Genomic DNA, 14,001 nt, shown 5'->3' on the forward strand with positions numbered 1-14,001 from the left:
GGTAACAAAGCGTTGAATACTTTGTTACTCAACTTAGGATAACTACTGCTTAAAAAATAATTTTCACAGACCAATTACATCAAAGAATGATGCTTATATGGGTGGTTGTATCCTCATGCACTCTTGTGTATGCAATGTACATGTCATCTATTCTAGTATATACTTATAAAGGGAATTTTTTAAAATAAAGTAAAATTCAGGAATCTCTCATGGCACACCTGGAATATCTTTGGGATACAGCACTGTGATGTGGCACACAGTTTTGCATTTCTTTGAAGGAGTGAATGAACATGTGGATAAAGGTGAACCGGTTGATATTGTGTATTTGGATTTTCAAAAGGCATTTGACAAAGTAGAAACATAGAAACATAGAAAAAAGCAGCAGAAAAGGGCTATAGCCCACCAAGTCTGCCCATTCCAAGTATCCCCTCCCCTGAATTTACTCCCTTAAAGATCCCACGTGAGTATCCCATTTTCTCTTAAAATCCGTCACGCTGCTGGCCTTTATCACCTGGAGTGGGAGTCTATTCCAATGATCCACTACTCTTTCGGTGAAGAAGTACTTCCTGGAGTCGCCATGAAACTTCCCTCCCCTGATTTTCAGCGGATACCCTCTGGTGGTTGAGGGTCCCATGAGCCAGAAGATATCATCTTCTGACTCGATGCGTCCCGTGATGTACTTATATGTTTCAATCATATCTCCCCGTTCTCTTCTTTCCTCAAGTGAGTACAGCCGCAATTTTTTAAATCTTTCTTCATACGTGAGATCCTTGAGCCCCAAGACCATCCTGGTGGCCGTTCGCTGAACCAACTCGATCCTCAGCACGTCCTTTCGGTAGTGTGGTCTCCAAAACTGAACACAGTACTCCAAGTGAGGCCTCACCATGGCTCTGTACAACGGCATCATAACTTCAGGTCTCCTGCTGACAAAACCTCTGCGGATACACCCCATCATTTGTCTTGCCCTGGAGGAAGCCCTCTCCACTTGATTGGCAACCTTCATGTCCTCACTAATGATCACCCCTAGGTCGCGTTCCGTCGTGGTCCTAACCAAGGTCTCACCATTTAGTACATAAGTTCTACGTGGGTTTCTCTTACCCAGGTGCATTATCTTGCATTTTTTAGCATTGAAGCCTAGCTGCCAAGTAGTTGACCATTGTTCCAGCAACAGTAGGTCGTGTGTCATATTATCAGGTAATAAGCTTTTGCCTACTATGTTGCAAAGTTTAGCGTCGTCGGCGAACAGTGATACCCTTCCTCTAAGTCCTTGCGTCATATCTCCTATGAATAAGTTAAATAGAATCGGGCCCAGGACCGAGCCCTGCGGCACTCCACTGATCACGTCCGATGCTTCGGATGGGGTACCGTTCACCACCACCTTCTGAAGTCTACCGCTCAGTCAATCCCCAACCCATGTAGTTAGAGTGTCTCCTAATCCTATCGATTTCAGCTTGTTCAGTAATCTTCGATGAGGGATGCTATCAAATGCTTTACTGAAGTCCAAATATACCACGTCCAGTGACTCTCCGGCGTCCAGTTGTCTAGTAACCCAGTCAAAAAAGCTAATCAGATTAGATTGGCAGGATCTACCCTGGGTGAACCCATGTTGGTGTGGATCACGCAGTTTTTCTTCGTCTAGGATTGTGTCAAGATTCTGTTTGATCAATGTTTCCATGAGTTTACACACTATAGATGTGAGACTCACTGGTCTGTAGTTTGCTGTCTTTGTCCTGCAGCCCTTTTTGTGGAGTGGGATTACGTTGGCGGTTTTCCAGTCCAAGGGGACCCTTCCTGTGCTTAGGGAAAGATTGAAAAGAACAGATAATGGTTCTGCCAGGACTTCCCTTAACTCCCTGAGCATTCTGGGGTGCAGGTTATCCGGTCCCATGGCTTTGTTTACTTTGAGTCTTGATAATTCGTCATAGACGCTACTGGGCGTAAATTCGAAATCTTGAAACGGGTCTTTCTGGTTATCTCCCGTCTGCAGCTGTGGACCAGCTCCCGGCGCTTCGCGGGTGAACACTGAACAGAAGTATTTGTTTAGTAGTTCTGCCTTCTCAGAATCTGATTCCGCAAAGTTACCGTCCGATTGCTTCAGGCGTACTATCCCATCTTTGTTTCTTTTCCTGTCACTAATATAGTTGAAGAAAGATTTATCCCCTTTCTTAATTTTCCGTGCTAGCTCTTCCTCCATTCGGAGTTTGGCTTCTCTGGCTGCTGTTTTGACAGCTTTAGATCTGTCTAGATAGTCCTCTTTCGCCCCCTCTCTGCCTAAATGTTTGTAGGTGATAAATGCATCTTTTTTCTGTTTAACCAGGTCTGAAATTTCCTTACTGAACCATTGGGATCTTTTGTTTCTCCTGCGTTTACTTACTGTCTTTATGTATCGGTCTGTTGCTTCGTGTAGGATGGACTTCAGAGACGACCACATATCCTCCACATCGTCAGATATTGCTTGTTTATGTAGCTCCTGATGGACAAAATCTCCCATGCGGTTGAAGTCTGTGCCTCTAAAGTTGAGAACCCTTGTTGCTGTGTTTGTCTTAGGGAAACCTTTCTTGAGGTTGAGCCATACCATATTATGGTCGCTGGAGGCCAGTGTGTCTCCTACTGAGACTTCCGTGACGCTATCTCCGTTGGTGAGAACTAGGTCTAGTAACGCCTGGGCCCTGGTGGGCTCCAATACCAATTGCTTGAGACATGCACCCTTTATGGAGGTTAATATTCTTTTGCTGCTACCCGTAGTCGCGGAGAGTGTGTTCCAATCTGCATCTGGCATGTTGAAGTCTCCTAGCATTACTGTGTCCCCGCGCAGTGTGATGTTCTCTATGTCCTCGATTAATTCCATGTCTTTGTCTTCCTGTTGCCTGGGAGGTCTATATATCACCCCAAGGTATAGGCATTTTTCATTCCCTCTGGCCAGGTTCACCCAGAGGGATTCCCCGGTGTATCTAACATCTGTGATTCTGGTGGTTTTGATGCTTTCCTTAGTGTATAACGCTACTCCTCCTCCCAAAGTACCTCATGAAAGACTTCTAAGGATTGTTCAAAGTTCTTAAATCACAAGAGGATTGTGAAAAATTGCATGAGGACCTTGTGAGACTAGAAGCCTGGGCATCAAAATGGCAGATGACGTTTAATGCGAGCAAGTGCAAAGTGATGCATTTGGGAAAGAAGAACCCAAACTATAGCTATGTGATGCTGGGTTCTGTGTTAGGAGTCACTGCTCAGGAAAAAGATCTAGGTGTCATTGATGAGGATACGTTGAAACCCTCAGCTCAATGTGCAGCAGCTACTAAGAAAGCAAATAGAATGTTAGGAATTATCAGGAAAGGAATGGAAAACAAAGAGGAAAATGTTATAATGCCCTTGAATTGCTTTATGGTACAGCCGTACCTTGAATGTGCCATTTTGGTCGCAGTATCTCAAAAAAAATATAGCAGAATTAGAAAAGGTACAGAGAAGGGTGACAAAAATAAAAGGGATGGGGCGACTTCCCTTTGAGGAAAGGCTAAAGCGACTAGGGCTCTTCAGTTTGGAGAAGAGACGACAGAAGTCTGTAAAATAATGAGTGGAGTGGAAAAGGTAGATGTGAATTGCTTGTTTACTCTTTCCCAAAAATACTAGGACTAGGGGACATGTGATGAAGCAACTTAAGTACTGTGTTTCCCAAAAATAAGCCCTACCATGAATTTTAAAGAGGCCCCCAATATAAGCCTTAACCCAAAAATAAGCCCTAGTTAAGATCAACCCCGCAGCCCCCCCTGAAATGCATGACATTCCCTGACTTCATCCCTAGTTTAAAATAAAATTTAAAAAATCCAGGCTTCCACTATTTCTGCATCAGTAGGAGGGGAAGATAAATACATACTGAAAAAATCAAACTTGTCGATTCAGCGACCCCCCACCCTGGTGAGACCTGACATACCTCTGCTTCAAGGCCTCCTAAAGCAGCAGTGGCGGCAGTACTCTGAATGTATTGTTTCATGGCCTTCCCTGCCAGGGCCGGGCCTTCCCTCTGCAGCATCTTTCTATCCCTCCCTCCCCTGTGCAGCAGAACCCCACCGACCCTCCCACTATGAGACTGACATACCTCCGAGGTATCCAAAAACAGCGGTGGCGGCAGCGCTCTGAATAGGGCGCTTCATGGCCTTCCCCGCCGGGGCCTTACTTCTGCTGCATCACTGATGATGTAGCAGAGGGAAGGCCACAAAGCGGATCGTTCAGAGCATCGCCGCTGTTTTTGGATGCCTCAGAGGTATGTCAGTCTCAAGGTGGGAGGGTCAGTAGGGTTCTGCTGCACAGGGGGATAGGAGGGATAGAAAGAGGGGGAGGGAAGGATAGAAAGATGATGCACATGGGGGGGGAAAAAGGAAAGAGGAAGAATTGGGGTGGAAGAGAGGAAGGAGAGATGATTGTTGTACATGGAAAAAAAATGACATCCCCGAAAATAAGCTCTAATGCATTTTTTGGAGCTAAAATTAATATAAGATCCTGTCTTATTTTTGGGGAAACACGGTAGTAGATTTAAAACAAACCAGAAAAAATATTTCTTCACACAACGTGTAATTAAACTCTGGAATCTGTTGCCAGAGAATGTGGTGATATCAGTTAGCTTAGCAGGGTTTGGATAATTTCTTAAAAGAGATGTCCATAGGCCATTATTGAGATGGCTTGGAGAAATCCACAGCTTATGTTTTGCTACTTGGGATCTAGCTAGGTGCTTGGGACCTGGTTTGGCTACTATTGGAAACAGGATACTGGGCTTGATGGACCTTCGGTCTGTTTCAGGATGGCAATTCTTATATTCTTATGAATTTTTCTCTCTCTGTAAGGTCCTAGCTCATGCTAACACCAGCTCTAGCAGGATACACATTTCAAATCTGACATATTGTAATCACAAAATAGAAAATAAATTATTTTTTTCTACCTTCCACTGCCATGTCCAACATTTGTTTCTTTCCCACTGTCTACTATCTCTCTCTCTCTCTGCCTGGCAGTTTCGTATTCTCAGCCGCACGCTCCCAATTGCAATTTTTGATTGTATGTGAATTTGGCATCACTAAGAATACTCCTGAGGAAGGAATTTTTCTGAAACTGAGCTTGGTAGAGCCTGTGAATTAATCCAGCAAGATACTGGGACCGAAAATGAGAATTAACTTATGTCAACTGATGCAACACAGTGAAATCAAGATGGAAGCGTCTGAGATAAGTGCTACACTTTCTGCCAGTTTTGAGCATTTAGTCTGAACAAGTTGGAAATAATAAAATCAAGAAATAACATTTAAATACAGAGAACCCTTTATTTTAGGGCTCCTTTTACAAAGGTGCACTAGTGTTTTTAGCGGACACACAAAATTACCGTGCGGTAGCCGAAAATCTACCGCCTCCTAAAAAGGAAGCGGTAGTGGCTAGCGCGCTCGGGAATTTAACGCGCACTATTGCGCACGTTAATGCCCTAGCGCACCTTTGTAAAAGGAGCCCTTAGTGTTAGGTAGTACTATATAATTATATTGCACACGGTGTAAGCCTATGATAGTGTGAGGCATGGCTTGCAATATAGCCTGCCAAATGAGTCTAAGCCTGGAGCCACGGTTTGGTCCATTGTTCCGATAGTTTGCACGGTCATACTGAGGATACACTTTTACAAAATTATTGCCATTATTGCTTGATTTGAATATTTCCCACTTGCTCAGATTATTTCAGGGACATTTAGTTTGTTAAGATAGCGTGAGTCTTCTGATTTGGGTTTTTGAATAAGGTTAATTCATCTACTGTTCTGTCAAGCACGGCTCACATGGTGTCAAGGCCACTCTTTGCTCAGCAGTTTTTCTGAGCCTTTAACATGCCCCTTGCCATTCTCATTTCGCTTTTAAGATGGAATTTCCTGATAAAGTGGAGGCAGCATTTCGGTTCTTGGATCTTAGTTTTTGGCAATTCCAAGGGGCAGATGCTTATTTTTAGTTCTCTCATGCTTCCTCAGCTGGCATCATGATTGTTGTAGTTGTCCTTGTTTGAGTACTCAAATGCAACAAGACCTAGGTAACTGTGATAAGCTTATTTTTAGCTCTATAAAGCTGCCTCATCTGAGCTCTTCAACTAGAGGGCCACCTTCGCCCACTATCTTAGGAGGAAGAAGTGACATTTTGAAGTCACAGCATAAGCTCTAACTTTATTTAAACCTTAGGTGTTAATTGCAAACAGCCAGGAAGAATCAATGAATTGCTCCACATAAGCTTACCTCTGTAGACAGTTGTGTGTTGCTCTGTGCTTTTGAAATAGAGTGATCAGACCCAACAGATCTTGGAATGCTAGTCTTTTTACCCATCATATAAACATCACAAAGGAAAGAAATATCTCTGAAAGAAGAAAAAGATGACAATCACTTCTGATACATATTTCAATTTCACCTCACCTTTAAATTAAAGTTTCATGTTACTGAGCTAATATTAAAACCTTCTCTGTCATTTATGCAGCTGCTGGTCCACTGGTCTGACCCAGCAGCGGCAATTCTTATGTTCTATCTGTAATTCTCCTTCCCCCTCCCCCTCCATGCTGCTTGTCTGTGCCAAGTATGTTTGAGTAAGCCTACTGCAGAGTAGTAATTTACTAATAAACAATACAAAGAATTTTCAGGTCTCTTATAAGAGATAAATATATTTACTGCCCTCCAATTAAATGCTCTGTCATTCTAGTGCATTTTAGAAAGTAATATGATCTCTTTCTATGATCCAAATCTACCTCTTTTAAGAGACCTGAAAATCTATTGTGTTTATTATTAGTAAATTATTACTCTGCAGTAGGTTTAATCAAACATGCTTGGCGCAGACAAACAATATAGAGTGTGGAAGAGAATTATGATTAATGTGACCATATGTCCCGTTTTGAATGGGACTGTCCCATTTTCAGTCAGCCTGTCCCGTTGTCCCGAAGCACAGCTTCAGGACGCCGAAATGTCCCATTTTCTGAGAGAGGTAGCTGGTTTCTTCTGTCGCTGAGCGGCAACAAGCAGGAGCGCACTTTGGCGCTCTGCTCGGCACTCAGCGGACGGGGCGGGGGAGTGGACGTTTGTGATCATTTCCACGGCGACAGGACTCGGGGGCCCCCGATTGGCTGGCAATGCTGCATGGCATAAAGGGCCGGGTGTGAAAGAGCGAGAGCGTCGGCCAGAGCTGCGGAGTCATTACAAGGTGAGTCTGGCTCCAGCGTTTGTCGAAGGAGGCCCAGGATTTGTTCTTGCCCATCTCTCTCCTCCTACCCAGAGCCTGTGCCTTACCTCCTTAAACCAAAGCAGAGGCGAAGGGATGAAGTGAACGAGCCGTGTTAAACGTTCGCTGTGGTGGTGCATGAGCAAAGCAGGCCGGTTGCTTCAATTGCGCGTGTTAGTGGGGGAGGGGCTTTTGTCACCCATGGAAGAGTTGGAAGCTGTTTGTTTAGCTTTAATTCCCTACACCTGCTAAAAGCCACTAAATCTGATGGGCGACCCCCCCCCTTCCTCTCCCAGATTGGGGTCAGCGGCGGTTCAGCCCCTGGCGTTTGTTATCCTGTTTCTAGGTAGAGTTAAAATGGTGACCCTGTCCATTTCCAATATAAAACTGCAGCTGTGACCTAGCCTTGAGGATCATGTGGACCAGAGCTCTTTTGCATTTTATAGGGAAATACTGTGCAGCTGAACTTTTAAAGTCATGTTTATGGCCATTGTAAACACCCATGTCCCAAGTACAAGATCTGTTAATCCTTTCCTGATAGAAAAGTTTCTCATGCAGAGATTGGGCGGGGTCTAGGGGCGGAGCTTTAAGCAAGAATACCTGTCCTGTTTTGAGGAATAAAATAAATGGTCATGTTAATTATGATAGAAGAATGACGGAGAAAGTTTTAATATTAGTTCAGTAACATGAAACTTTAGAAGACCAAAGAGAGGAGTACGTAAGCCAATATGCAAAAAACACCAGTAAGGATTCATCAGGCTTCTAAGAATACAGGGGTACCCTGCATGGAAAGATGCAGGAGAGGGTCAAAGTGCACCAAACAAGCCAAATAGCAATAACACCAAGGACCCTCAGAGAAGTTTAATTGTAGGACCCAACATGGGCTGTGTTTTGGTGAGATATGCCTGCATCAAGGTCATCCAATGATCTCCTTCTTCTTTGGTCATCTCCTGGCTGGTTTCGATTTTCCAACAGAATGTGCAACTAAAATCTCAGCCAAACCTGCAGCAATCAGGGTTCCTGCTCCAATCCTGATTGTTCAACCCTGATTGTTACAGCTGTTTCTAACAACTTGTGCTTGGCTGAGATTTTTGCTTCTCATGGTTTTCTGCACAATAAGGCCTGCAATTCTGAGATTCTCTGAGCCGAGGTAATAGAAAACTACCTTTAAGGTAATATTCTTTGATATTCAATTAGTCAATGGATCAACAGGAGCAAAAACTAGCACTGAAAGAACCAGGCTCAGGTTCCACCGAGGAACAATTGGGTAATGAGGAGGCCTGATGAGCTTGATTCCCCTAAGGCAGTGGTCTCCAACCTTTTTCACGTAAAGGAGCACAAGAAAGCTCCGAGGCCACCAAAAGATTTCAAGCTTATACATACTGCTTATTTTGTAAACTGCCTTGACTCCTTGTTCAGAATGGGTATTAAACATTAAAAATTAACACTAATATTGTTTTTGAAGTATTTCTATGATTGATAAAAATGCAATTTTGAAGTTAACTATGTTTATGTATAGTATAATGCATTGTTTTTTGAAAGAAAAATCAATAAAGATTTATTTTTTTTTTATAAATCTTTATTCATTTTTAAATCTTACATCAAGTGAATTATAAATAATACAATTTTCACAAATCACTTGTAAATACAATCATATATTCTTATAAAATAAAAATAGATACCCCCCTATTATCAATATTCCCATGACCATATAATACATGTTTCCCACCCTAGCCCAAATATAAACTAACCATGTGCTTAAGACATCTGATCATTAGAGTAAGTAGTCAATGGTCCCCATATTTTTTTAAAAGAATTAAATTTTCCTTGTTGTAATGCTATCATCTTTTCCATCTTGTATATGTGGCAAATTGAATTCCACCAAAATGTATAATCTTTCCAATTTTGAGTAATTTGTTGCATGGCGACCCCTGTCAATATTAAAAAAAGCTTGTTATTATTAGCAGAAATCAGGCTCTGAATTCTCATTGCTGTACCAAATAATATAGTATCATAAGAGAATCCGACATGGTTTTCTAATAATTTATTAATTTGGGGCCAAATTAGTTTCCAAAAGGCATTTACACATGGACAGAAGAAAATTAAATTATCTAAAGTCCCCACTTCTAATCTACAATGCCAGCATCTATTGGATCGAGTGTTATCTAACTTCTGTAAACGTGTAGGGGTCCAAAAAACTCTATGTAACAAAAATAAATAAATATTTATTTAAAAGATTTATTTTAAAAAACCCAAACACTAATATTGATTCTACAACACTTCAAGGATATATTTTTTTTAAAAATCACTTTATTTAGGATTGTCAACAGCAGCATATTCCATAAATAAGTTACCTAAGTAACAAACTTATGAGATTGTTTGCAATTACTATATCAAATGGGCAAGATTTAAATTAATGCATTTACAAGATTTGAAGAGAATTTCAACCAACTGTTTGAGGGCCACAATGGAGGACTTCAGGGCTATGTGTTAGAGACCACTACCCTAAGGAAGAGGACAAGGCCCTAGCTGAAAACAAACTTTCAAGGAAACCAGAGCCAAACCCTTATCCAAACTATCCTGCAGAAAGTCTAAGATTTCAGCCAGGGATGCACGCAGCAAGGCATATCCTTTCTCCTGACACCACCCTTCATAATATAACATAGTAAATGATGGCAGATAAAGACCTGAATGGTCCATTTAGTCTGCCCATAAGTTATATCCATTAAAAAATACAGGATTAGATTAATTTAATAATAATAAAAAACTTTATTCTTATATACTGCCATATCATTTAGTTCTAGGCAGTTCACATTCAAGAGAGACTGAACAGTTCAGTGGCAATACATTCTTTAAAAATATAGAATATAATTGATGTTTAATTTACACATTTTTCAAAATATATGTTTTCATAGATTTTTGAAAAGTGTAATAAGACTGAGTCTGGGAAATTCTTTTTTTTTTTATTCTTTATTCAGTTTTAACTCTTGCAACAAGTGTACAAAATTCAATCAGATAATTCGTATAAATCACTTGACATTCTAACAATTATTGTCAAATGCATATAAAAAAGACCCCTCCCCCACCCATCCCATTCATCAGGAATAAACCCATTAAATCACATAACATACCTCCCCATCCCCACATTAAATATAGTCCTATGTAATAAAAAGGTGTCCAAGGTGTCTAATCATTAGAATATGCAATCAATGGCCCCCAAATCTTTTTGAGTCTGGGAAATTATTGTACTTAACCAATTATATAGTTTGCCTGCCCAAAATGCAAATGTTTTATCAAGAAATCTTTTATAACGGCAATGTTTTAGTGTAGGATAAGCAAAGAAATTGATTTTTCAAGCACATTTTATTAAATCACATATTGTTCAAACTGTGAAGATAGGTAAGCTGGAGCCAAGCCAAACAATGTTTTGAAGCAAATACAAGCAAATTTAAATAGCACCCTGGCTTCCAAATAAGAATAGAGTATTTTTTTAGCAGTGCCCTCAGATACCTGTGCTGTTCTTCATCAACGAAGGCTTTTAAACAGCTTCAACAGGTTAGTGGTTATCTTTCATCGGGTTCTGCTTATTACTAGTGCATATCAATAAAATCTTCTAGTAAGAACTTTAAGAATAGAGACAGCACTTATCTTAAAGCGTTGTCTGTGCCCAACGGGATCCGTTTCGCCGGTCCTTCGGCTTCATCAGGGGTCGTGGTAAATTATGGGTAGCTTGATTCGCAGCTTTCTGTTCTGAATTGAAAATGGCATTTACAAACGCCATTTTCAATGTTTAAAAGCCTTCGTTGATGAAGAACAGCACAGGTATCTGAGGGCACTGCTAAAAAATACTCTATGCTAAAAAATACTCTATGCTCACAAGTCTTTACTTTTGATAGTTTCTCTCTGAGCGACTTGTTTACATTGTATCCAGTTTGAGTGTTTTCCAAATAAGAATGTCAAGTGATGAATTAAGGTATTTCTGAATGAATGTTGTACACTTGTTGTAATTTTTGAAAATGAATAAAGATTTAAAAAAAAAAAAAAATAGCACCCTGGCTTCGAAAGACAACCAGTGTAGCTGCTGATAATATGGGCTAATATGATCATATTTTTTCAGCCCATAAATCAGATGAACTGCCGTGTTTTGAATTATTGTTAGCCTTTTCAGGGTTTTTTTGTTAGCTCCCAAATATATTATATTGCAATAATCAAGTATAGATAGAATAGAAGACTGCACCAACAGTCTAAAAAATGTAGCGTCAAAATATTTTTTGATAGTTCTTAATTTCCATAGGGCAGCAAAATATTTTTTTAATCACGATCTGTGTGGCTCTCTAGAGTTACATAACGATCTAATGTAACTCCTAAGATTTTTATGGAAGTAGCAATTGACCTTTGAGATAAATAACATTGTCTTTGATTTTATCAGTAGGTCTTGCTAGAAAAGTCTTAGGGCTCCTTTTATCAAGGCGCGCTATGGGGATTAGCGCCTTGGACATTTCATCATGTGCTAACCCCTGCGGCAGCCTAAAATCCTAATGCCTCGTCAATGGAGGCGTTAGGTACTAGCGCGGCAGACGGTTTAATGCGCGGTATTCCGTGCATTAAACCGCTATGGCAGGGCGGACAAGGAGTGTGAAACCTACAAGCAAGGTCGGCATCCCTTGCACTGAGGTGATCCGGGAGATGGCCTCAGCCTACGCGCAGACAGAGGAGGACAAAGCACCGGGAAGGGACGTCTCCGTGCAAACCGAGCCCATCACACGGCAGTACATTACGGCCTCTACACAGACAGAGGAGGTCGGCCAGCAGGATGATGACATCATGCAGGAACTAAGGAGCCTCAGAGAGGAGGTGAAACGTCTGAGAGGCATTAGAGAGGATGAGGCCTATATCGATGGGATAGTGCAGGAGCTATCCCAAATCACAGAACGGGCTCGTAACGGATCTCCCATGATGATACCAGGGCCGTCGATAAAGAAACCAACTGTTGCTGTTCAGGAGATGGATGGAGACACTGACTACTGGCAGTTAGTGACCTCCTCCACAGGTAAACATAGGAGACCCCCCCCCCCCCATTTACAATCTCTTCACCTTTCTCTCACCAGGGCAGCTCCACATCGACTCCACATCTGAACCTGAAGAACAGATTCCAGGTCTTGCAGGAAGAAACTACCGATGTGGACATGGAACAGGAACAACACACATCTCCAAGGACAATGGATCGACACCCCCAAAAGAAGCGTAGAGTGATAGTCATTGGGGACTCATGTTGAGGGGCACCGAGGGACCAATATGCAGACCGGATATGCAGTCGAGGGAGGTCTGCTGTCTGCCAGGAGCCAGAATACGAGATGTGACCACCTGTCTTGATAGACTTCTCAGGCCCCAGGACCACTTCCCCATGCTGCTCATTCACGTCGGGACGAACGACACTACCAAGAACTCCCTGGAGGACATAGCTAGAGACTTCGGAGCTCTGGGAAAGAGGCTAAAGCAGACAGGAGCACAGGTAGTATTCTCTTCAATTCTTCCTGTTAGGGGCAGAGGAAGGGACAGGGATGAACGTATCCTGAAGACGAATGAGTGGCTACAACGATGGTGCCAGGAAATGAACTTCGGATTCCTGAATCACGGAGAGGCACTACAGGGACTACAGGGACCAGACGGACTCCACCTGACCAACAGAGGTAAGAATGTCTTCGGACACAGGCTAGCCCGCCTACTTCGAAGGGCTTTAAACCAGGTAAGTCGGGGTGGGTACCCACTTTTACACCGGAGCAGTAAGTAACAATCCTGATGGGGCGAACCAAATCTCCGCTTCTAAGTCTGAGGTAAGTACCCTTATTGCAAAACAATCACTAGGTGACACTTTAATTCAAATGGATGGCTCACTACAGGAGCCTAGCAGACAGAAAGAGTGGAGAGCTATGTATGTTAACGCACACAGCCTAGGGAATAAATTTCTAGAACTAGAAACAGAAATAGTTAATGCAGACCTAGACGTAGTAGCAATATCCGAAACATGGTTCACAGACTCTCATGGGTGGGATATAACTATACCAGGATACAACCTGCTTCGACAAGACAGAGAGGGTAAGTTAGGAGGAGGGGTAGCACTTTACATCAAAGAGAACATCAAGACAACCAGGATCACGGATGTCAAATATACTGGGGAATCCATCTGGGTGAACCTGGCCAGAGGCAGAGAAAAATGCCTGTACCTTGGTGTGGTATACAGACCTCCAAGACAATCGGAGGACAAGGACGCAGAATTAATCGAAGACATTGAGAATATCACCTTACGGGGGGACGTCGTTCTGATGGGAGACTTCAACATGCCTGATGTAGACTGGAACACACTCTCAGCGACAACTTGTGATAGCAGGAGGATATTAACGTCCATGAAGGGAGTACGGCTCAAACAAATGGTACTAGAGCCCACTAGGGCCCAGGCCATCCTGGACCTGGTACTTACGAACGGGGAAAGCGTCTCGGAGGTCTCGGTGGGAGAAACGCTAGCCACCAGTGACCATAACATGGTATGGTTTAACCTTAAGAAAGGCTTCCCCAGGTCACAAACAAAAACAAGGGTACTCAATTTCCGAGGCACTGACTTCGCACGCATGGGAGATTTCGTCCATCAGACGCTGCAGGTTCAAGAAGTAACTGATAATGTGGAAGCTATGTGGTTAACCTTGAAATTGACCCTTCATGAGGCAACTAAACGCTACATAAAATCGGTAACCAAACAGCAAAGAAAAAAGAAACCCCAATGGTTCACTGATGAGGT

The 14,001-nt window shown here is 42.3% G+C and overlaps 1 protein-coding gene across 6 annotated transcripts in view; it reads right to left on the minus strand.

The window, feature by feature from the left end:
• Positions 1-14,001, minus strand: part of AXDND1 (axonemal dynein light chain domain containing 1) — a 383,395-nt gene that overhangs the window by 273,173 nt on the left and 96,221 nt on the right. For all 6 annotated transcript variants that reach the window (XR_004536635.1, XM_033916370.1, XM_033916373.1 and 3 more), the window contains one exon: positions 6,242-6,359. Coding sequence is in view for 5 of the 6 variants with exons in the window: in XM_033916370.1 (XP_033772261.1) it covers positions 6,242-6,359 (118 nt within the window). In the remaining variant the exon portion in view is untranslated. The remainder of the gene's footprint in view (positions 1-6,241; positions 6,360-14,001) is intronic.

The sequence above is a fragment of the Geotrypetes seraphini genome, chromosome 12, assembly GCF_902459505.1.
Source record: "Geotrypetes seraphini chromosome 12, aGeoSer1.1, whole genome shotgun sequence".
Classification (NCBI taxonomy): Eukaryota; Metazoa; Chordata; class Amphibia; order Gymnophiona; family Dermophiidae; genus Geotrypetes; species Geotrypetes seraphini.